The following is a 23,528-nucleotide window of genomic DNA, read 5'->3' on the forward strand; positions in this document are numbered from 1 at the left end:
TGGAAAAAAAAATTTTTGTTTCTTTTTTTTTTTCAAAAATTTTTTTTTGTAATTTTGGATTAAAAATTCAAAAAATCACCCAAGCTAAGCACAGTCTAAGCGCCACTCTGGTACAAATGTTTACCCAAGTGCGTTTAGACTGTTTATGTATAGGGGCACTTTTCCAATTTTGAGAAAATTATTGAAAAATGTGAAAATGCCGCCAAGCTAAGCATAGATAAGTGAAAATGTCGCACAGAATTATTTGCAAATGTGTTTAGACTGTGACTATGCGGGAGCACTTTTTCAATTTTGTGGAAATTTGGCAACTATTTTTTTCTTTGAAATTTGATTCGAAATGAAATGACGATTGTTAATGTTCTGGAGATGATAAATTGATTTATTTATAATTAACTTTCCGTAGGGTAAGTTACAGTAATCGCACAAAAATCGAAAATGAAAATTTTTATATATCTTTACATCTCAAAGGTTTCTGAATATATTGGCATACCTTAGAGAAAATTGATGTATGTGTGTGTATGTGTGTGTGTGTGCGTGCATTTTTGTGTGTTCAGATACAAATTTTCGTCGACGATTTCGGGAACCGGGATGAAGCAATTTGAATAATTCAAAAAACATTCGATTCGTATTGATAAGAAGACGTGCTGATCAGTTTTTGTCAAAGGCAGGTCCGTTCCGAAGATATGGGGCAAAAAGTTCCAAAAACGGTAACTCAGTTTTTAAGAGAACGAACGGAGCGTCCGATTTGTATAATTCAAAAACATTTTACTTGCATTATCAAGATGAAGATTTGATCAAATTTTCATAAAAATAGGTCTAGCGGTTTCGGAGATCTAGTAAAAGGAGTAAAAAAAAAATAACATTTGGCGGTCAACAATAATCATTAGACATTAGACATATGCACTTGACATTAGACATATGCATTTTAACAATAAGTATACATTTTGTTAACATTCCTATGGGTTCCGTACCAATGCTTATGCGTTAGACAGCGACGCGGCGCTTACGCGCTTCGATATTTAGTCTCTATGCATTAAAGCAGTACGATAGCTTTGAAAAAAGTTCAGAATTTCCAAAATATTTCAAAATAAATTTTTCAACAAAAAGTAAGTTTTTGTCAAAAATTTATATAGTTCCTCAAAAATGGTACGGGAAGTTCCAGCAATTTGCCTTAAGGCACGATGCCATGCGCCCCACTAGTTTTAATTATATTCAACCCAAAAAAATTTATTGTAGAAAAAAAAACAACTATCTACGTTACTAACTGATTAAAGTAAAACCATAAATATAACTCATCAACTTCAATGCAAATTTCAACATTGAAAACTAATGTACTTCATTAATAATTTTGATGTAATGAAACAGTTTAAATCAATATATATTTATAGAAATTTGAATCAGGAATAAAATAAAACTTAAAATTATTAAAAAAATTTTTGTTAAATTTCTTGAGGACACAATTGCTTGTACAACTAGGTAACATAAGATAAAAAAGATTTTTTAAATGAAAATATAACAATAAATTACGCCCAATCGCATCAAACATGCCAAAAAACTAGTCGAAATCGGTCCAGCAAAAAGATGATAATTTGTCATATGTGCCTTATTTATATTCATATTCATATAGTAAAAAACGACAATATATTATATTTTGTTTATTTTTGCGGTAAATCCTTGTGGGTAGACGTTTTCGATGGGCGTTTATTAGCTTCTCCAATCACTCATATCATTTCCATTTCATATAATGTACTTTATTGCATTTATTCGAATACGGGCTCATTCGAGTACTAGTTTGCTCAATTTTTATTTCGATGGCGCAATGGGTCAATAGGTTAATCTTTTCAACGAAGCAATATGCCTGTTCTTCGTTTTTTTGATGAATCCTAAATGATTTTTTTCTTCGGAATGATAGCCATGAACCAGAGTAAGAAAGATGTAAGAATGTAAACTATTACGTTTTGCGGCGTGCTTTAGAACCTGCATAAAATTATACATTGTTTGGTATAATTTTTAAAATAACAAATAATATGCATTATATTATTAAACCATATAAAAATACAGCTTTAATTGTAGTGTTTATATCTAGAAATAAATTGGTTTTGTTTCATGCGTTTTTACTTTCATATTCAATGTTATTAAAATCCATATAACAAATACGATCAAAGGATAATATAATTTACTTTAATTAATTAATTAATTAGTATGGCATAAAAATAACTTACATTAGAATGCATTATCCTATACATGTTGTATCCCCAATAAAGTATATTTTTTCATTTTCCATAGTTCCCATCGACTGGAAGTAAGAAGCCTAAAATCGAATAATAAAAAATCATAATAGTCAAAATTAAGCTAAGTCAAAATATTCATCATGATCAATCTTAACTAGATTGGCATATAATTAAACTTACATACAATGGTCATTTTAAATATGTGGTTTCCTCTAAAAATGCTTTCAATATTCCATATTGTTACTTTTGACGACAAGTTCGAAGCCTGAAATAGAATAATAAAAAATCACAATAGTCAAAATTAGGCTAAGTAGAATATACATCATGATCTATCTTAACTAAATTGGCATATAATTAAACTTACATGCAATAGGTCTTCTTAAATATGCGACTTTCTTTAACAATGTATTCAATATACTAATTGTTATCTTCGACGATACATTCAAAGCCTGAAATAGAATAATGAAAAATCAAAATAGTCAAATTTAAGCTAAGTCAAAATATATATCATGATCAATGCAATCTTAACTAGATTGGCATATAATTAAACTTACATACAATGGTTCACTTTAAATATGCGGTTTCCTCTAAAAATGCTTTCAATATTCCATATTGTTACCTTTGATGACAAGTTCGAAGCCTGAAATAGAATAATAAAAAATCATAATAGTCAAAATTAAGCTAAGTAGAATATACATCATGATCTATCTTAACTTGATTGGCATATAATTAAACTTACATACAATGAATCGTCTTAAATATGGGGTGGTTTCCGTTAAAAATGCCATCAGTACTCTTCATTGTTACCTTTGACTACATGTACAAAGTCTAAAATAGAATAAAAAATCAAAATAGTCAAAATTAAGCTAAGTCAAAATATACATCATGATCAATCTTAACTTGATTGGCATATAATTAAACTTACATACAATCGTCTATATGGGGTGGTTTCCGTTAAAAATGGATTCAGTTTTCTACATTGTTACTTTTGACTTCATGTAAAAGCCTGAAATAGAATAATGCATATAAAATAAAAAAAGTCAAAAGTAAGTCTAATTGTAAGTCTAACATAATCAATCTTAATTAGAATTAAAAAAAAACTTACCAAAGAATGAATATCATCGTTTTTTTTTAATATATTTTTTATCAATGGTTTTCTCTTATTAGAAATAAGATGCCTGTAATAGAATAATGCAAAAATTGATATAAAATAAAAATAGTCAAAATTAAGTCTAAATCAAAATTAGGTTTAAATTAAATACTTTACCGGTTTGAACAGTTTCGGGATTGTTGGTTTTCGTTCGGGAGTGCCGAAATTAACTATCGGAAAGGGTGCAGAATAACGACTTCTATCCTCATTTGTGCTAAAAAAAAATACGAATATTTAATTATGATAATTTTTTATACGGATATCACTTGGCTTGAAAAGGAATAATATATATTATAATATAAAGTTGTTTTCATTTAATTTTGTTATTTTAATTATTTTTATTATTACCTTCCCGATGGGAACATAATCGCAAAATAATTGACAATAAAAATATGTATATATCTTCACGTTTGAAACGTTTCTGAACATTTTGGCAAACCTTTCGATTAAAAAAAATTAAATGTATGTGTGTGCGTGTGTGTGTATGTGCGGATATAATTTGTCGTCGACGATTTCAAGAAGACGGATTAACCAATTTGAATGATTCAAAAGGAATCGATTGCTGTTGATAAGTAGACGTGCTGATTAGTTTAGGGCAGGTTTAACCGTTCTAAAGATACGGGTAAAAAAGTGCCAAAAATGGTGATTCCCTTTTTAAGAGAACGAAGAGTTGATGAAATTTTTATTTAGGCAGGTCTAGCGGTTTCAGAGACCCAATAAAAAAAAAGTAAAAAAATGACATTTGGCGGACAAAAATGATCATAAGCCATATGCACATCAAATTATGACATATTTTATAGATATTTTAATAATCGCGCAAAACTTCTAAACGGTAGTCCTTATCGAGTTACATCGAGTGACTCAAATGTCGATGGAGGGTAAAATTTTGGTTTACCTATTACACATACACACACTTCTGCTGTAGGCAGATACGCCACATTATAGTCATTATATTCTTAACTACTGCCTTCGAATAGTTTCAATAATAATAGTAAATGAAATTACCATGAGGGAGATCGACGATGATGTTTGCTGATACAATGAGACCCACAGCGGTTCTGAAATTTGAAATGGCTTTAATTAATTATAATATGAAAAATAAGAAATATATTGTTGAAAAATATTAAAAAATAGTTAGACAAGAAAATACAATAACTTTGATTCAATTTGTGAAAAAAAAGATGCGAAAACTATATTGATGGATAGATGACATCAACTATAATAGAAATAGAAATAACAATAAATCGTAAAATAAAAATTAAAACAGTTATTAAATAATTGTACAAAAATTCAATTGGCAAAAGGAATCAATTTAGCAAAAACCCATTCGAGTTATCGCGAGTTTCCTTTAAATAAATCATAAAATTTGTTTGTAGTAAATATTTGTGATAAAAATAATCTTGAAGAAACATTAATCCCATACATTCAAAATATTGACTTTATTTACAAAATAATGTAATTTAATTAATACTTTGTATGAACATAAATGCAATAGCAATTATATTATAAAACAAACAAATAGATATTTTTTCCAAAATGATTATATTGATTACTGACATCCATGAATTTTGCTGGTCTGAATAGGTTTGATGTGAACAAAGAAAGCGTCTGTATATATATATATATATATATATATATATATATATGTGTGTATATATATATATATATATATATATATGTGTGTATATATATATATATATATATATGTGTGTGTGTGTGTATATATATATATATTATTTTTGTCAGTATTTTGTCAGTATTCAGACGTTAGCCAATTTGTACACACTATATATTGTAACCAAAAAATTGTCAAAAAAATAATTACAGGGTCCGGCACTCGAAGTGTAACCAACTTCAAACCGCTCGCGTAGCTGATGCACGGGTACCAACTGTTAGTAAGTTAGCTAAATGATTGTTTGGTGTATTGTCTATAAGCTCACGAAAGTATTTAGTCGACAGTGAACGCGAAAAAAAGAAATCAGTAATGTATTTCAAACGTAACTGTGTGATTACATTATATTTAGCTGGAAAAACACAACCAGCGATTGTTCGAGGGCTCAAACACCATAAAGTGAATAAAGTTTTCGTTTATCGCACCATAACTCGTTACAATGAAACTGGTAGCATCGAAAAAAGTCATGGAAGTGGTCACCAAAAGACTGCAACGTCACATGAAATGGTCAAAAAAGTAAGAAAGCGACTCGAGCGAAATCCCCGACGAAGTGCCAATTAAATGGCAGAGGACCTTAACATATCTGACCGTAGCATCTGCCGCATACTGAAAAATGATCTCAAGGTCAAGCCTTATAAGATCCAGAAGGCACATGATCTTACGCCGAAGCAGCAGCAAGTGAGACTTCAGAGAGCTAAGGAGATGCTTCGCCGGGCCGAAAGTGGTAAATTTTCGAACATTGTGTTTTCCGACGAGAAAATTTTCACAACTAAGCAATACGTAAACTCTCAAAACGATAGGGTTTACTTGACTGAACGTTCAGACAAAAATTTGAGCCATCGACTGGCCACCAGGAGGCAACACCCGCCACAGATAATGGTTTGGCCCGCTGTAACCGCAGATGGGCGGCCTCCAAACGTTTTCATCGAGCCTGGCGTCAAGGTAAATCTGCAATATTATCGGGAAAATATTCTGAAGGTTGTTTTGAACCCATGGGAAGACAAACATTTTGGTGGCAGTCCATGGACGTTTCAACAGGACTCGGCACCGTCTCATAAAGCTCGAGTGAACCAAGAATGGCTGAAAATCAACGTTCCGAACTTCAAAACGTCCGCACAATGGCTCTCGAATTCACTAGACGCAAATCCTATGGATTATTCTCTTTGGACCATTTCGGAGAGCAAGGTCCGAACTAAGGGGTACATCAGTCTCGAGGCGCTAAAAAAAGCCGTTGTCCGCCAGTGGACCAAAATACTTGCAAGTCACGTTCGGCCAAATGCAATTTGTTTTTGGACCGTCTAAAGGCCATATTCAAAACAAAAGGTGGTCATGTCGAGCAAAAGTAAATGTTCTTAAATTTTGTATTATTTTTACACATTTTGTACTTTGAATCGAGTAAAATTGATTTTCCAAACTAAAATTATGGCTCTTTCAATTGGTTACACTTCGAGTGCCGGACCCTGTAGTTTAAATGTTCCAGTTATTAATAGCTTGGTTTATCACAGTATAATAGTGTAGTGCATTATTGTATAATTAATTCTTTTTTCCACTGAATGACGGTCTCGATGAAGACCGAAACGTATGAATAAATAAAGTAATTCAAAACTACTTTAGTTTTTTTTACTTGGTGTTACTGACCGATTCTAAATAACTCTTTAAAATATATATATTATATATATACAACTGTATATGTGCGTATATATAGTTCAAATAAATCAGTTATAGTTAATTATTAATGATGTATTTAGTTAATTCCTTCTTACCGCACAGTATGAAGAGTTGGATCTTCCTGAATGGCTCGGTTTATTAGACGATGGAGTTTGCTGGCATATTCTAGAAAACTCAGAAGAAGATACTCGGTCGAAAGAACTACCTCCTGTGACCGGAGAGCCGTGAGTTTTTTTAGGTGATAGATGCCGCAGGGATCCTATTTTACTATGGATCTCATGTCTGGAGAATAATATTTTATTATTCTCCCACTTGAAATTTTTTATTTATTTCTAAAATGCAAATACATATATATAAGAACGTTTCATCTACATTATGAAAGATCGACTTATCATTGCGAATACAGTTTGTTAGTTATAGTTAGCCAATAACGCCAATTGTTAATAACAGAACATTTAAAAACAACTATAGTCACGTAGAAATGTAGTGTTGCACTTAAGATTCTTTCCTTAAGCTATTATTGTAAAAAATAATATATTAGGGCTGGAACTTTTAAAACCAAAGATTAACTCACCTGTGATCCACAACTCCGCCATGATCCTAAAAATAAAATATAGTTGTTATAAGTTGTCATAGATAACTATAATATGTATTATTGTTATTTCATAAAGATAAACATTTGAAAATGGCAAGTCGAACCAACAAACAATTTACAAAAATAGCATTGTTAAAGAAATATTAGACGCGCCTAAGTATGTCCCAAATTGGCTGATCCATCAGGAAAGTAACAGAAGATATCAGAAGACATGCGTTTAAGTATAACACTAGACTTGAACATCATCCGAACTAGGGTTTTCGAATTTTATATAGAAAATAATTTTTTGTTCGAATATCCTATAATTTACCCGCAAATTTAGTGTAATTTAGAGCAGTATTTGACTGAATTTATTTATTGTTCAATTTTATAGATAGTAAACAAAATTATTTTAATTATAATTAGTAGAACTAAAAAATAATAGTTTATCTTGATTAAATAACTTTGAAAATAATTATTCGTTATTCATGCATCATTTTCACATATAAGAATAAAAATATTTTTATGATAGTGAAAGGAAAGTTTTCGAATAAATAAAAATACATTTTTAAACAAAAAACATTCATTAAATTGAAAAAAAAATTAGATACATGTTGATACATACTTGTTAATATCAATTTTAGTTTTAAAAACAATTAAGATAAACTCGGTTATTGACTGTTCCGAGCAAATTTAATTAATTAAATTTAAACATTCTAATTGTTTTTTGTTTAATAAAAAATGATTTCAAAAAACTGAGAACGTCTATCGAATTAGACATGACCTTTATTTACTCACAAAATAATTTTTTCTGAAATAGAAAATACTCTCATATTGCGACCAAATTATGCTTAATTGTTTTTAAAGCCTGATATAAAAATTCTTTGTTTTTTGTTCTTTATTTTGTTGCTTCGAGGGTTTAAAACTATTTTTTTTCTTCAAGAAGTCACACTGATTTAAATAAATATATACACTGGTATAAAAATCGTAATTAATATATACAAAACCTAAAGACTGATAAGATATCAAATGCAATTGAACCGATATGATTTTAAGAATCAAAACGCTATCATCTATCTTTTATATTTGGCTATATTTGTCATTTTCCATTTATACAGTGAAAACCGACTTTTTTCACTAAAAAACCGGTTTTCGAAACCAGTTTTTGAAAACCGACAAACCCTAATCCGAACCAACTTGCAAAAGAATTGCTTTCCTCAAACATCTCCAAAAGTATCATTCAAATAAGAAAATTATATCGTTAAAAAATTCCATATTTTACTTATTTCTGAGATAATGTTCGTGGACTTTTTACACGCTGATCTTTAACTCTACCCTAATCTCCTGTGTATGAGCAAATATTTCTAAAAAATCTCACCGGACATAGAAGAGGTAAATCGTAGTCAACATTGCCGCCAGCCCGTAACCGATGTCTCTTGATTTCACAAATACCGGACCAACAGTCTGAAAAAATATGTGGTCAATAACATGTATTTTAGTTTTATCATTGCATAATTTAATCATTTAAAGTAAATCACTTTATCTTAAATAGTAAGAACACTACAGTTCTATAGTGAAAACATTATTTACAACTTGAAATTATCATCAAACAATAAAAGGTAAATGCAATATAATAATTACAGGATTCGCTGGTGATGATTTGCTAATATGATATGAAATACATAAAAGTGCACGGGCGATTAATAAGGTATTCAGGTGTAGCCGCAAGAGTTAATCAGGTTAAAAATCTGAAACTTTCCGTAACGAATTTTTTTTATTTTTTAAAAAGTTTTAAAATTTTAATTTTAAGAGAATTTCAATTTTTTCTTTTTATATTTTGATTTGTTTTTTTGAAAATTTTAAACCTTTCACCAAAGTAATCGTGCTGCATAGCCGTTTTAAAGACGAAATTTCAAAACAAATCCCTTTAGTACAATCATCTCCATAAAAACTGTATTGTTGGACGTAGTATGTTTTCTAAGTTTATAAAATATCAATGGATTGGTAAAACGTAATTGAACATTTGTAACTGAAATATCAATGTATTAACAGAAAGATTCATTTCTACTCAAGACATTTTGAAAAAGTGGACAAATCCTTTTTTGAATATTTTTTATCAATTTTCTTTATTTTTTATAATGCGGGATTAAAAATACGTATAATTTTATAATCTATATTATGTAAATGATAGATAAAACTTATTTGGGCAACTAATTTTTTGTGGAACACATGAACAAAACAAATTCGTTGATCTTCTAATACAGCTTAATTACAAACAAACATTTGCTATTTTCCTGCATAATATAACTACATTTGACAAAACGGCATTTTTGTTTAGATTTTCAATTACATAAAAAAGTGCATAAAGTTATAGTATTTTATGAATTTCATTCATTTGATACAGGATTGTTTTTGATTTGACAAACAAATTTGATAAATTTTAAGATATGAAGTAATAATGTCTATTTGAATAAATCATTGTATGATGTGATTTGCATTCTCATATGAAATTTAAACTTCTTATAATGCAAAAATACCTAATATCATTGAAGATAATGCTTTTGAGCAATCTAACATTTTCTTCGTGATTTATTACAAATGTTTAATAAGAAGTAGAATAAATATACAAAAAACTATATATATATATATATATATATATATATGTATGTATGTATATATATATATTTATAAATAAGTATATATATATATATATATATATATATATTTATATATAATTATATATAGGATTTATGTTATGTTATAGTTAAGTAACATGATTTATAAATTCGGATTACGAAACATTCCTCATATATATTTAATAAAAACTCACTAAGAATTCAGCCTGAAGGCCCGAAAACTTTTAAGTGGCATTCTATAAACCTTAACAAACTAAGTGAACATCCTCCGTGGTGGTCTCTCCAAATTTATTTCAGAAAAAAATAATAATCGACAAGTTGTCAATATTCCAAACTTTGAAAACCTTGAAACTGTCAATTGATGAAATATGTTTCGTATTCCAAATGACAAAAAAGTTCGCTAATGTGGTGGCAATATTTTAAGAAATAAAAACATTGAAACTAATATTTATCATTATCTTACAAATATTTGGTCATAAAGAAGCCACCCACAAGTTGACCAGAGTGGTTATTCAACGCGTACTACTAATTGAGTATAAGAAATAAAATATATAAAATATTTTTTAATATACGGTTACAATTGAATTGAATTGTTCATTTAAATCAAACAATATCTTGATGTTTATAAAAGTACCAAAACAAAATTTTGCAGAGAATGTTCATTAATGTAGTGTTTGCTATGGTCCGTTTTCTGTCATACATTAAGATATATATTTTATTCTTACACATTAAATAAAGCATCATATTTAAAAAACTAGAATTAAATAAAACATCATATTAAAAAAAACAATACATTATTTCATACTTCTGCTAAAGTTGAAATACTTAATGTTATTTATATTTACAAAACAGCAATCACCGTGGTGCAGTAAAATCAGTAAAAATATGGAATCAGAAAAAAAAATCTACGCTTCGCAAATTAGGCGTAAAAATGCCAAAGCAGATTAAAAATATAATAAAAAATAAACATCACATGTTTTTACTACAATTTATTTCGTGCACAAGAGAACGCTTCTGTTAACAACAAAATTATTTTTTAAATATGCTTCTTAAATCTACGCGTTGTTTGCGAAACGCAAACGCAATTCGCCGTGTCGCCGACGTGACTACGACTCCCACATTGGTGACTCACGACGATGGAGATGAAGATAAATGAGTTTTATTTTTCGAAGATTTAAGAAAAATTGATTTTGACGCAGCACCATAATCACTGGTCTTCAGTGACGACCTATAAGGTATGTCCAGTCCAATCCATCATAGTTAACGCACTTACTATCTGGATCAGACTTCCGAGGTTACTCATTTGGTATACCCAGACCTCAGTGTTTATTGCTGACAGAAAAAATAATTTGGAGCCTGAACTTTTCATTGGAATTCAACCTCTCTTTCTCTGTTAACTCAACAAATCGTCTTATAATGCTACCACCCATTATCGGTGACAACGACGAATCAAAACAAAATTTGACATAATTTATTGGATTCCACAATTCTGGACTCTTATGTCAAAGAAACCAATGATCCTGATTTGGATAAAGAGCCAACTTCTTTCTCTGATCGGAACTCATCAGATACGAATGCAACGCTTGCAGAAATGGAAACTGTACCCATAAATTATGCATTCTAAACATTAAGTTATTCTGATATAACTAATACCCATTAGATCGAGAACATTATGCAGAATATGGAGTTGATGGCAGGTCAAATCACCACATACGGTGGATCTGCTGACGAAACATGGAAATTTGTAATTGACCAGTATTACAACACTGGTCTGCTATAATCTGCTTTCCCACCACATTTTTATAACGTGTTTCCCTGTATTTTTTTTTAAACTGTGAGATCAACACTGGGCAGGGAGTGTGTGGCGATATCAAGCAGGCTGGTTTTGATTTGTAAAAAACAATCGGACATGTCATGTATATTTTTGATATCGAAATATTTTTACAGTTAATAAATTTATATTTTTTTATTATGTTGGGAGTTTCTAATTTAATATAATGTCATAATCATTACGACTCCCACATTGGTGACCCCGACGCCTTCTATCACTCAAATATTATTTTAAACTAGTTTATTTGAATTAAATGAGTCTTGATGAAAAATCTGAATTTCTTTGAATCAATTAATCATCATATTTTGGCTCTGAATTGACAGAATATTATGATTATCATTATTACTATTGACTTACGCCGACAGTAGACCTCGCCGTGTCCCTCACTAAAATTCCTCGGCTCTAAGGGCTCCCTGCAACAAAAGCACGTAAAGCAGCAGTAATGATAAAAACTGCCTGCTGCCAGTTGTTGTTCTCTCGGGTATACCTTGAATTGAAATCGATCATTTGAATGGCCAAATTCAAGCTTATATGAGCCTGATTGATAGTTTTTTACATAAAATACTCATTTCAAAAAATAAACCTACATATTACTAAATACAGCATATCACTTATTGATAATAAAGTGCATATTAGAGGAAAACATATATAACGTGTTTATTTTTTAACAAACATTGCTTTTACTCGCAACATCCCACACACAATGTTATAGAAACAGCAAAAATTGTTATGAAGAACATCTGATGCATTTTTACTTGATTTTATTTTACAAGAAATGTACTTTTAAAGCGCAAATATGTACTATTTGGTTGGAAGCTGATCCAGCCATTTTCAAAATTCGGTAAAAAAACGCTAAAAATGATCATTGTGTCACTAGTTATAAGTGACATTTTGCCTTCAAGCAAGTTTTATAAACTTCCCGACATATGTCAATAATCGACTTAATCAATAATAAACTATTATATTATTCTATGAGTAATTTATAAGTATGTCGAGTTGCTTATAGTGCTTCATAATGTCAAAAACCATTGCAGATTATTCAATGATATACATTTTTTATTACACATTACTGAAAACCAAACAAGTGCCTAATACAAACTCGGAATATTTTCTAAAAGAGCGGCCGTATAATTCAAATTTTAATAAAATTTCTTATTTGAACCACCAGTCCACAGAACTAACGTTTTAGTATGTTTATAAAGGTAACTCTATCGCGATATTAAGTATCATTAAATTCATCAAATGTTTTTTTGAACCATCAATTACAAAATGACTACATCGAACTTTATCAATCATTGTCCATAACCAATCAGCACGATTTCCTAATCATATTTTTCGAAAAGTATTTGAATTTTCAAAATCGGATCATAATTTTTGGTTGAAACGCGTCCGAAAAAATTTGCACTTATTTGTTAATTTTAAAGAAACATCTCAGCCGATCGTATCAAAAAACTAATTTCATAGGTTGGCTTTTAAATTATTTAAATCGATAAACAAGCATACATATAAACTCACAGGAGATAAACAATTATTCTAAAAATTTGATTGTTTGAAAAATTAAATTGCAGTTTTAAAATAATTAATTAACAGAATAAATTAATTAATTAATTAATATTACCTTACATTTATTTTTTAAACACGATGTTTCTGCAAATCGCGGCATTCATAACTATTTGCGTTTTACATTAAAAAAAGTAAACATAACATAACATAAGCATCAAAATAATGTAAAAATAATAAAATTCTTACATAAATTATTCAAAAAACAAATTCGTAACGTTGCAAACTTTATATAAGTAGGCAAAAATAGGACAACATTCGTCAAATTAGTGCAGAAGAAATGGTTAAAACTAGAACTTACCAGTTTTTGGCATCGATGGCATTTAGATCCACCCCCTCCGAAGCCGAGGATCAGCGGGCATGTGCCTGGTGGGCACGGCGTACTTGGGCAGGCTGAAGGTCGGGGAGACACTGCCACAGGCCTGCTACTATATATATATATATAAATTTTTGATAAATAACTGTATTATTTATCTTTACATATTTTACTACTTAAATATATTTAATTGTTTATATTTAAGGGTTATATACAGTTAGTTTTTTTATTTTGTTTTCTGAATGCATATATATATATATATATATATATATATATATATATATTAAGAACACACAGAAAATTTCATATCATTTTGGTGAATACAGTGAAACCTCCTTATTCGCGGGGGATACGTCACGCAAAAATGCGGCGAATAAAGAATCCGCAAATACAGGATGTCATTTTATGTGTTCCAAGATGACAAAATAATCCGGAAATGATGCATGAATCCGCTAATACAGGATGGGCATTTTATATGGAATTATGCGGATACGTTCCAAGGTGACAAAATAATGAAAAATAAATATTGTTGAGAACTAGTATGCACTGTCTTAAGTTTAACAGATTCCATAATAAAATTAGTAATAAGTTTAGTATTAAATATTATAGAACTTTATATTAATTTCAATAAAATCCGCGGGGTTGGTTTAAGGTATTATTTTGACTTAAGATATTGTTGTACTTCAAGGCTGGTAGGCTAAAATAAATAAATGAATAAATAAATATTAATTTCAATAATATATTAAAGTAATGGTCGATTTATAAAAGTTTTTGAAAACGATTTGTTTTCATTTCATATTTTCAAAGTTTAACTATCTAAGACTATGGATACGAGGTTTTTGAAAATTTGAATTATTTTCGGAGATATAGGCATTTTACTGACTCGGTCTCCATACTGGTTTGGCTTCACTCAAAACTTTAAATGCGTTTTTCTTAGAACAGACTTTTTCAGTACTGTTGACAAGATTTCTCGAGTTTTAATCTACCGATTCACTTGATGTGTTGTTCACAGAGTCTTGTTTATAGACCTATCTATAGCTCAAACTAGGATTATCCCCAAACTCAAATTTTTACTATTTTTAAAAAATTCGAGAAACTCAAAAAAACAGTAAAAAAACACCTTTTTTCCAACAGTCGCCAATTTGTAAAAAAAATCTTTGTACTTATTGCTAGTTTGGGCGATTGCGGCATTATTGTAGATTAATAATCTTTTTATTTTTTGCATTTCCGATGGCTAGGAGGGCTGAAATCATATCAAGACTGAGATGCCAATTTTTTGAGACCACCCACTTCATCAGCTGCCAGTTTTTACATTTTTCAACATTTTATTTTTTATTTTTTGTTTTGTATTTTAATAATATTAATAAACAAGTGGTAAAAAATTGATATAAAAAACAATCATTGCTTTCTTTTACGACAGTTTAAAAATGACCTAACATTGATCGCTCTACACTAGAATACCCCCTTAAGATATTGCGTGTTACATAAAATATAAAAAAATAATTTTTAATTATAGTTTCTATATATTTTGATTAATTAGGTTGACGCTTAGGCAATGGTCTGAAGGACTTTGTAATATTGTTTTGCTTCTTTAATTCAGACCTCTTAAAAACAAGACTTTCCATATACGGATATGCGTTCATATAGAAGTCGCACACATCATTTCTAATTCTTCAATAAGATTTTTCAAATTAAATATCACGTTTCGATTGCTTAAAGCAATTGGAGTTATTTACTTTACTTCAATAGACCGAGAATGGTGATTTCATGTCGATTTGAGTAAAATTTAACTAAAAATATATTTTATTCATCGAGTAATAAATAAGGTTATTTTCATTCTATTGGTTTGCATTTTCGAAAACACCAATAGCGGCGAAGACGGCCCAGGGAACGGGGGCGGCTTCTGTCCAAGTTTTCTTCATTAATTCAAAATGACAGTATTTTCGAAGATACATATTAGAATGTTCAATACATATTAGAATCCGTAAATAACGAAATTTTTAGCCGCGAATATAGAAGTTGGGTCACAATTTTTTTGGTCGCAAATACCAAAAAGGCGCACGAAGGAAGCGCGAATAATACTGTATTTTCAAAGCTACACGCAAATTTGAAAAGGAAAACACTGGTGAGACGGATGAAAGTTGTTAGTGTCTCGGCGAAAAAAATAGAAAAAACAACACGAAAACTCAGTTACATGCAATTTTTCTGTTGAGAATCGCATTTTAAATTTTATAACAGTGTTTAAAGCAATTTCTGAATATGTGAAATGACCGATTCGTAAACAAGAAAATCATAGCTACCGGCATATTTAATGAAGAAATGGAAATCTGAAATGTATTATAAAAAAAAGACGAACAGCGCGAGAGAGCACCCGAGATGAAAGAATAGCTCGCAGTCAACACCAGCTCGTGTTATTAGGAGTTTCGGAATTCGACTCACATGGACCTGATACAGACGACTCTATGTAAGTTGAAAAAAAAATCTATCCCATGTAATTTGCTTTCCAAACATTAAATGCGTTTTTCTCGAAATGGTGTTTTCAAAGTCGGTGATCAATATAACTTGAAAACGGTAAGCTTCAAACCTTCACATGTTTTATAACAAGTGCTTTCGGAGATCAGCTGTAGTTCATTCTCAAATAAATATTTTTACTTGTAATTATTTTTAAAATATAGTTAAAGAATACCACAATATGTGTATAAATATTCGTAACATAATTTTATTGTTTTCCCAGGAAACAATCTAGAAAATTAGTTTTTTGGTCTTTTAACTGTATACAACTTCTTGAATTTGCATTAAGGGGCACAACTACGTGTGAAATTTTCAAAAAATCGAATTTTCAATTTTTCTATATTTCAATAGGTTATACCTTTAAAAATAACATACCAAAATTTTAAATCGATATCTTAAATAGTTTTTGAGTTACAGCCATTTAAAGAGTATATATATATAGTTATATAGTATAACGATCATTTAATCTTTAAACGCGTTTTTCTCGAAACACCATTTTCCGAATTTGCTGCAGCGATTACTCAAAAACAAATGATCCCATCTCTATCAATTTTTTTACATGTTCTATAAATAGTTCTCCGTAAAATAAACTATCAATTTTTTGATCGGATTAAAAATCGAATTTTGCCAGTCCAAAAAAGACCAAAATTTTAGGTAAAATTCGACTTTTTTTAAAAAACGCCGTCATTTTGTCAATTTTAGATTTTTTTTCTTTATCGTAGTTCATTTTACAGACATTATCTAGTTTAACGACATTTTTTTTTTTAATTTCATCTACGTAGAAGGCCGGAGTCACTGAAGCAGTGAAGGGCCTTTTTTTTGTCGCGCCGTTGGAGATCGACGATAACTTAAAAAATATTTAATTTTTTTCTTCAAAAATTTTACTATGTATTCTTAAGACATGTATAAATATATTCCTAAAATTTTGAAATGATTGATAAAGTAGTTTTTTTAATATAAATTCCCAAAAATCACCTTTTTTAGGCGGTTACACTAGTTGTGCCCCTTAATCGTTCATGATATTTACCATTTACAATCTTGTGTGGACTTTTGTACTTTTCCAGAGGGCACGTAACTAGGAAGCGGGTCCAGCTTTTCGTATGACGTCTGTTGGTCTGATGTTGTTGAATAAGTACTGTATGAACTGTGTGAGCGGTCGCAGAGATGGTCGTGGCTGTGCTCGCATGGCATGAATTCACACTCGTAGTGATTAGGATCGCATCCACTATTCAACAAAAACACAAAAAAGAACTCATTAAGGTTAATAAGATTATTGCCTAGTAATTTAAAAGTAGTTCATTTATATATATATTTTTTTAAATTTGCAATTTAAATATTGAATCAATTGTTAATAATAAATTTATGCTTTAATACACACACGCGCACACATATACAGGTCGTCACAGAAGTGGAAAATAGCATTGATCATAACAATCATAAAAAAATTAAAAAAATCTAGCTGTAAGTGGAATTCTGTCTTAAGGCAATTAGGGCATCGTGCCTTAAGGCAAATTGCCAGAACTTCCCGTACCGCAATTCAAAATTCGAGTAATTAAAAATAATCAATAGTAATCTTATATATAAAAATGGAGCTGTCTTTCAAATGTCCGAATAAAACTCGAAAACGGCTGAATCGATTTGGCCAGTCTTAGCCTTGAACTAGCTGTAAGTGGAATTCTGTCTTAAGGCAATTAAGGCATCGTGCCTTAAGGCAAATTGCTGGAACTTCCCGTACCAAAATTTTTTTTTTAAAAACGATTAAGATTTTTGAAAAAAATTTACTTTGAAAAAATAAGATTTTTGAGAAACTATATATTGGACAAAAAATTACTTTTTTTTGAAAAAAAAAATTTTTTTTTATTTTTTTTTTGAAAAAAAAAATGTTTTATTTTATTTTGACATATTTTGGAAGATCTAAACTTTTTTTCAGAGCAATCGTACTGCTTTAACTGCATAAAGACGAAATATCAAAGCCCGTAAGCGCCGCGTCGCCGTCTAACGCGTAAACATTGGTACGGAACCCATAGGAATGTAAAAAAAATTTATACTTATTGTTAAAATCTCTATAAAATATTTGATAATTTGATGTGCATATGTCTAATGATCATTTTTGACCGCCAAATGGCATTTTTTTTTACTTTTTTCATCAGATCTCCGAAACCGTTAGACCTGCCTTCATGAAAATTTGATCAATTCTTTATCTTGTCAATACAAGTAAAATGTTTTTTGAATTATTCAAATCGGACGCTCCGTTCTCTTAAAAACTGAGTTACCGTTTTCGGCACTTTTTGCCCCGTATCTTTGGAACGGCTAGACCTGCTTTCGCCAAAAACTAATCAGCACGTCTCCTTATTAATACGAATCGAATGTTTTTTGAATTATTCAAATCGGTTGATCCGTGTTCCCGAAATCGTCGACGAAAATTTGTATCCGCACATACATACACACACGCACATACATACATACATACATACATACATACATACATACATACATACATACACACACACACACACACACACACACACATACATCCATTTTTTCTAAGGTATGCCAAAATGTTCAGAAACCTCTGAAACGTAAAGATATATAAACATTTTCATTTTCGATTTTTTTGCGATTACTATAACTTGCCCTACGGGAAGTTAAAAATTCGTGCCAATCCAGAGATTGTCCAAAAGGTGAGAAATTATTTCAAATCCGCGTAGAAACTTTACATTTTTAATTTGAAAATTTTTGTAGAAGCGTACCTTGAATAAAACAGTGGACGGTGGCTAACACGTGAAATGTCAAACGATTTTGACAGATGATGTTCAATTACGTTCAATAGGATGTTTTACGTGAATATTATTTAATTATGATTGAATTGTGGTAAGTAGTTTTGTTTGTAGTTTTATTTATTTATAAAACGTTAGTAAACGGGCCGCAAGTGTTACTAGAAACTGAATATCAACTGTTTTGAAATGTTAATATGAAAATGCACTTTTTGGCATATTTTTCTCAAACACGGTGCTCTGAAAGATCTCATTTATATAATTATATACTCATTGGTATTTATAAAACATTTTCTAGGTTATAATATTTTTTATTTATCTTATTTAAATTCAGAACCTAAATTTGTTATCGATCAAATAGACATTTTGTCGAATAACATTTTTCCAGTTATAATTTCCCAGAATTTATCGCAGAATAGATATTAATATATGAAGGTCCGGGATTAAAAAGGTCCACCACCGATGTGCCAAAAATCAGTAAAGTTAAGCATTGTTTAACAACAATATGTGAAAGTAGAGGAAAAAAGATGTATAGCCAGCTACAAACTTGATTTGAAAACGGTAATCTTTGAAAATCCATAATAAAAGTATTTTCTTCCGTTGGTAGTTTTAGCATTAGTTAAAAATGTAATTATTTTGTAAAATACCTTTAAAATTATAATAAGGCTTTAAACCTTTTGCCACCTGCCCGTTGCAAGTTACAGCGCATATAGGATAAAAAGGTCTAGATAACAAATGTTTGGAAGACATCAAAAAAGCACATTTCTACAATGATGAAGTAGAAGTCAGTTTACTGAACGTAGTCAGATATAGTTTCACAATATAGTTTATATTTGCTCAAAGTCAAATTGGAACTTTGTGTCTCGCCCTGCTCTACATATATACTTTTTATTAAATTTACTTTAATTCATCGAATGTAACTTGAAACTTTTCAAAAAGCAGGTCAAAGAAGAAATACTTAATTCATTTTTCATCTCTCCTCGCAAAAATTTGAAAATTTTGTATAAGCTCAGTAGTATTATTTACAATTAAACACAAAATCCAGAATCCAAAAAGAATCTGAAAAACTTGAAACGTAATTTAAGCCGAAAGACCAAAAAAGACTCGGATTGGATTATACGATGTTTTCTATAGAAAGTGTATAAAACTTGCAGTTTGATTGTATTGACAAAATATAGACAAACTAATGGGGTTTATTGTTTTTATAATACCTAACTGTATTCAGCATTCAAACAACACATCCTTATGCACTTAAAGTATTCATATTTTTGATTCTCTAGAAATGGTTTATAATATACCTTATTTAGCAAAACAACGTTTGCCGGGTCAGCTAGTAATCAATAAAAGTTGATCAATGATTTGAAACTTTTAATAGAATTTCGAACCATATTAAATCATTCTATCTTAAATCATTTATTTTGAAATATTTTGGAAATTCTGAACTTTTTTTCAAAGCAATCGTACTGCTTTAACTGCATAAAGACAGAATATCAAAGCGCGTAAGCGCTGCGTCTCCGTGTAACGCGTAAACATTGGTACGGAACCCATAGGAATGTGAACAAAATTTATACTTATTGTTAAAATCTCTATAAAATAATTAATAAATAATTTGATGTGCATATGTCTAATGTTCATTTTTGACCGCCAAATGGCTCATTTTTTTTACTTTTTTCTCCATATCTCCAGTCTTTGGACCTGCTTTTCCAAAAATTTGAACAGTTCTTCATTTAGTCAATACAAATAAAATGATTTTTGAATTATTCAAATCGGACGCTCATTTCTCTTAAAAACTGAGTGACCGTTTTCGGCACTTTTTGCCCCGTATCTTCGGAACGGCTAGACCTGCCTTCGCCAAAAACTAATCAGTACGTCTCCTTATCAATACGAATCGAATGTTTTTTGAATTATTCAGTTGATCCGTGTTCCCAAAATCGTCGACAAAAATTTGTATCCGAACATACATACATACACGCACACACACACACACACACACACACACATACATCCATTTTTTCTAAGGTATGCCAAAATGTTCAGAAGGTTTTGAAACGTAAAGATATGTAAAAATTTTCATTTTCGATTTTTTGCGATTACTATAACTTGCCCTAGGGAAATTAAAAATGGCGTTGTTTATTACGAGCTTTTAAGTACAACCTAAAACTTGGTCAATATACCTTTACCTTTACTCTCCACCTATATTTGGTGCTTTAGTTTCACTTTTACTCTATATTTGTTGCTTTACCATTACCTTTACTCTACCCATAATTGGTGTCTTACGTCTACCTTGACTCTACCTATATTTGGTGCTTTACCTTTAGCTCTACTCTACCTATATTTGATGCTTTACCTTTACCTTTGCTCTATCTATATTTGGTGCTTCGCCTTTACCTTTACCTATAATAAATAGGTGCTTTACCTCTACCTCTACTCTACCTATATTTGGTGCTTCACCTCTATTCTACCGAAATTTGGGGCTTTACCTTTACCTTTACTCTACATATATTTGATGATTTGATCACTTTTTGGTTATTGTGGTTGACTTCTATTAATTTCGTTCATTTAAACTTTTGTTCATTTTTAAATTGATACCCTTTAAAAGAGCCGTCCCTAGGATGTGGACGGTTATACCACAGATCTTTTTTTGTATGATTTGATTAATACACGTCGTATTTAAGGAGAATATTTCAGTATTTCCACGTAGGCAAATGTTCAAATTACCCATTAATTTACTTTTCCCCCAGCTAACTGGTAAATTATGGCTGCTACTCATAATTTCACAATTATAAATAAGTAGTTTTTAATGTGATTACTTTGTTGATAAAGATTAATATAGAATATTTAAAAGATTTTAATTTTTCAAACCAGATAGTATAATAAGTTTTTCTTATAATATTAGAATCAAACTAGCTGTAAGTGGAATTCTGTCTTGAGGCAATTATGGCATCGTGCCTAAGGCAAATTGCTGGAACTTCCCGTACCGTAACGAAACATTGTCTAATATTTATAATAATTATATAAACTGAATTGCAGAGTTGAAATTATGTATAAAGTCTATTAGAACTATAGTCAGAATTAAAAATAAAATATGAAATATTTTCGATATACAAATCTTTTTAAATTCTTTGAATCATTTAAATCGGACGCTTAGTTCTCTCAAAAACTGCCATTTTTTACATATTTAGCTCCGTATCTTCAAAATGGCTGGGCCTGCCTTCGCCAAAATCTAATGAACACTTCTCCCAATCATTACTTATTGAATGTTTTTTGTATCATTCAAATCGGATACTCCGTTCTCTCAAAAATTCGATTTCTATTTTCTGCACTGTTTGCTCCGTATCTCCAAAACGGCTGGACCTGCCTTTGCCAATAACTAATCAGCTCTTTTCCCTATCAATAGGAATCGAATGTTTTTTGAACCATTCAAATCGGTTGATCCGTGCGCCCTAAAACGTGACTGGAAATTTGTATCCATACATACATACACACACATACACATCCATTTTTTCTGAGGTATGCCAAAATGTTAAGAAACCTTCAAAACGTCGAGAAATGTAAAAATTTTCAATTCCGATTTTCGGCCCATTACAATAGCTTACCCTTCGGGAAGTTAAAAATATATCAGTTCAGGCAATACAAAAAAAAGAATCAAATTAAATTAAATTATTTTTAAATTTGAAAAATATTACTGAATGCTTACCAGCTGCACGTATAATTGTTTGTATTGTGATGATGGTGCATGTGCTGCTTGCTATGCTGCCCGCTACAATCGCTGTTTACCGGAGTGCAATATGACTGTCAACAGACAATACATTGATATGTTGAATGAAATCTTGTTTTTAATATAGAAAGTATTAAAATATTAATAAACTTATTTAGAATTTGCTCTCTTCTATATAAAATTTCCAGTAAAAATTAGAACTTGGAAGATGTGTGAGACACGCAATCAGAAGCAAGCCAAAGTGCCTCAATGAAAGCATAGCTCTCATTTAATTATTTACTGCTCAAGTAATAGTAAAATCATATTACTATCATATTGACACTTAATACATAAGTAAAATTTAACCAAAATATAAAAAATAACTGACTCAAACACACAGAAAAGGAAAGTATGCAATAATTTGTAATGATAAAGCAAACTAAAATTTTATTCATGTCATTGAAATCGTGTCCAATATATTTGGACCATTTAATTATGAGTGAGTATTTTGTTACTTGTTCGTATCAGCTATTTGCATATAATTAAATTACCCCCGCCTTACGAGCTTAATTCATTCCATAACCACGCTCGCATGTCCAATTCCTCGTATCTCGTAGCAGTTTTTTCCATATAAATACATTTAAATTCCAGCATAAAGTTTTTATGATGAAAATGAATAAAACTTTACTGCTAAGATCAAATACATATTTTGTTGAAACAGCAAACTATTAAATAAAAATATTTTTTTCATTATACTAGTTTCTGCGTTTTAAATAATTATCCGATAAGCATTCTTTTTTCTCGGGGTGCTTTTTATCCACAAACTTTTCAACTTTGTCCCACTTTGCACGTACAAATGCACAACATTGATATTGATAAATTGAAATTTTTAACTTTGAAATAATTTA

The 23,528-nt window shown here is 30.1% G+C and overlaps 2 protein-coding genes across 2 annotated transcripts in view; one reads left to right on the forward strand and one right to left on the reverse strand.

The window, feature by feature from the left end:
- Nucleotides 1–1,606: 1,606 nt before the first annotated feature.
- Nucleotides 1,607–23,528, reverse strand: part of LOC113378847 — a 138,774-nt gene continuing 116,852 nt past the window's right edge. Inside the window, exons 7-23 of the mRNA XM_026619465.1 lie at nt 22,621–22,715; nt 17,177–17,374; nt 13,624–13,750; nt 12,120–12,249; nt 8,674–8,759; nt 7,296–7,321; nt 6,817–7,053; nt 4,387–4,439; nt 3,499–3,595; nt 3,337–3,409; nt 3,157–3,237; nt 2,971–3,059; nt 2,786–2,871; nt 2,596–2,680; nt 2,412–2,496; nt 2,223–2,311; nt 1,607–1,977 (exon numbers count right to left, since the gene is read on the reverse strand). Of these exons, the coding sequence (XP_026475250.1) occupies nt 7,044–7,053; nt 7,296–7,321; nt 8,674–8,759; nt 12,120–12,249; nt 13,624–13,750; nt 17,177–17,374; nt 22,621–22,715 (672 nt within the window). The 3' untranslated portion in view covers nt 1,607–1,977; nt 2,223–2,311; nt 2,412–2,496; ... (6 more) ...; nt 4,387–4,439; nt 6,817–7,043. The remainder of the gene's footprint in view (nt 1,978–2,222; nt 2,312–2,411; nt 2,497–2,595; nt 2,681–2,785; nt 2,872–2,970; nt 3,060–3,156; nt 3,238–3,336; nt 3,410–3,498; nt 3,596–4,386; nt 4,440–6,816; nt 7,054–7,295; nt 7,322–8,673; nt 8,760–12,119; nt 12,250–13,623; nt 13,751–17,176; nt 17,375–22,620; nt 22,716–23,528) is intronic.
- On the forward strand, nt 5,615–6,949 carry LOC113375129. Its single transcript, XM_026615077.1, has 2 exons — nt 5,615–5,995; nt 6,824–6,949. The coding sequence occupies exons 1-2, from the start codon at nt 5,615–5,617 to the stop codon at nt 6,947–6,949; spliced, it is 507 nt and encodes a 168-aa protein (XP_026470862.1).

Source organism: Ctenocephalides felis, unplaced genomic scaffold (assembly GCF_003426905.1).
Source record: "Ctenocephalides felis isolate EL2017-DRISC unplaced genomic scaffold, ASM342690v1 CF-g0.4_SCAFFOLD_01886, whole genome shotgun sequence".
NCBI classification, from domain to species: domain Eukaryota; kingdom Metazoa; phylum Arthropoda; class Insecta; order Siphonaptera; family Pulicidae; genus Ctenocephalides; species Ctenocephalides felis.

What these genes read in the sequence shown, in the direction of transcription:
- LOC113375129 (XM_026615077.1), top strand. Translation starts at nt 5,615, where the DNA reads ATGGCAGAGGACCTTAACATATCTGACCGTAGCATCTGCCGCATACTG. An exon ending in TCATCGAGCCTGGCGTCAAG is followed by an intron (nt 5,996 to 6,823) that starts GTAAATCTGCAA and finishes CTTACCGCACAG; the next exon opens with TATGAAGAGTTGGATCTTCC.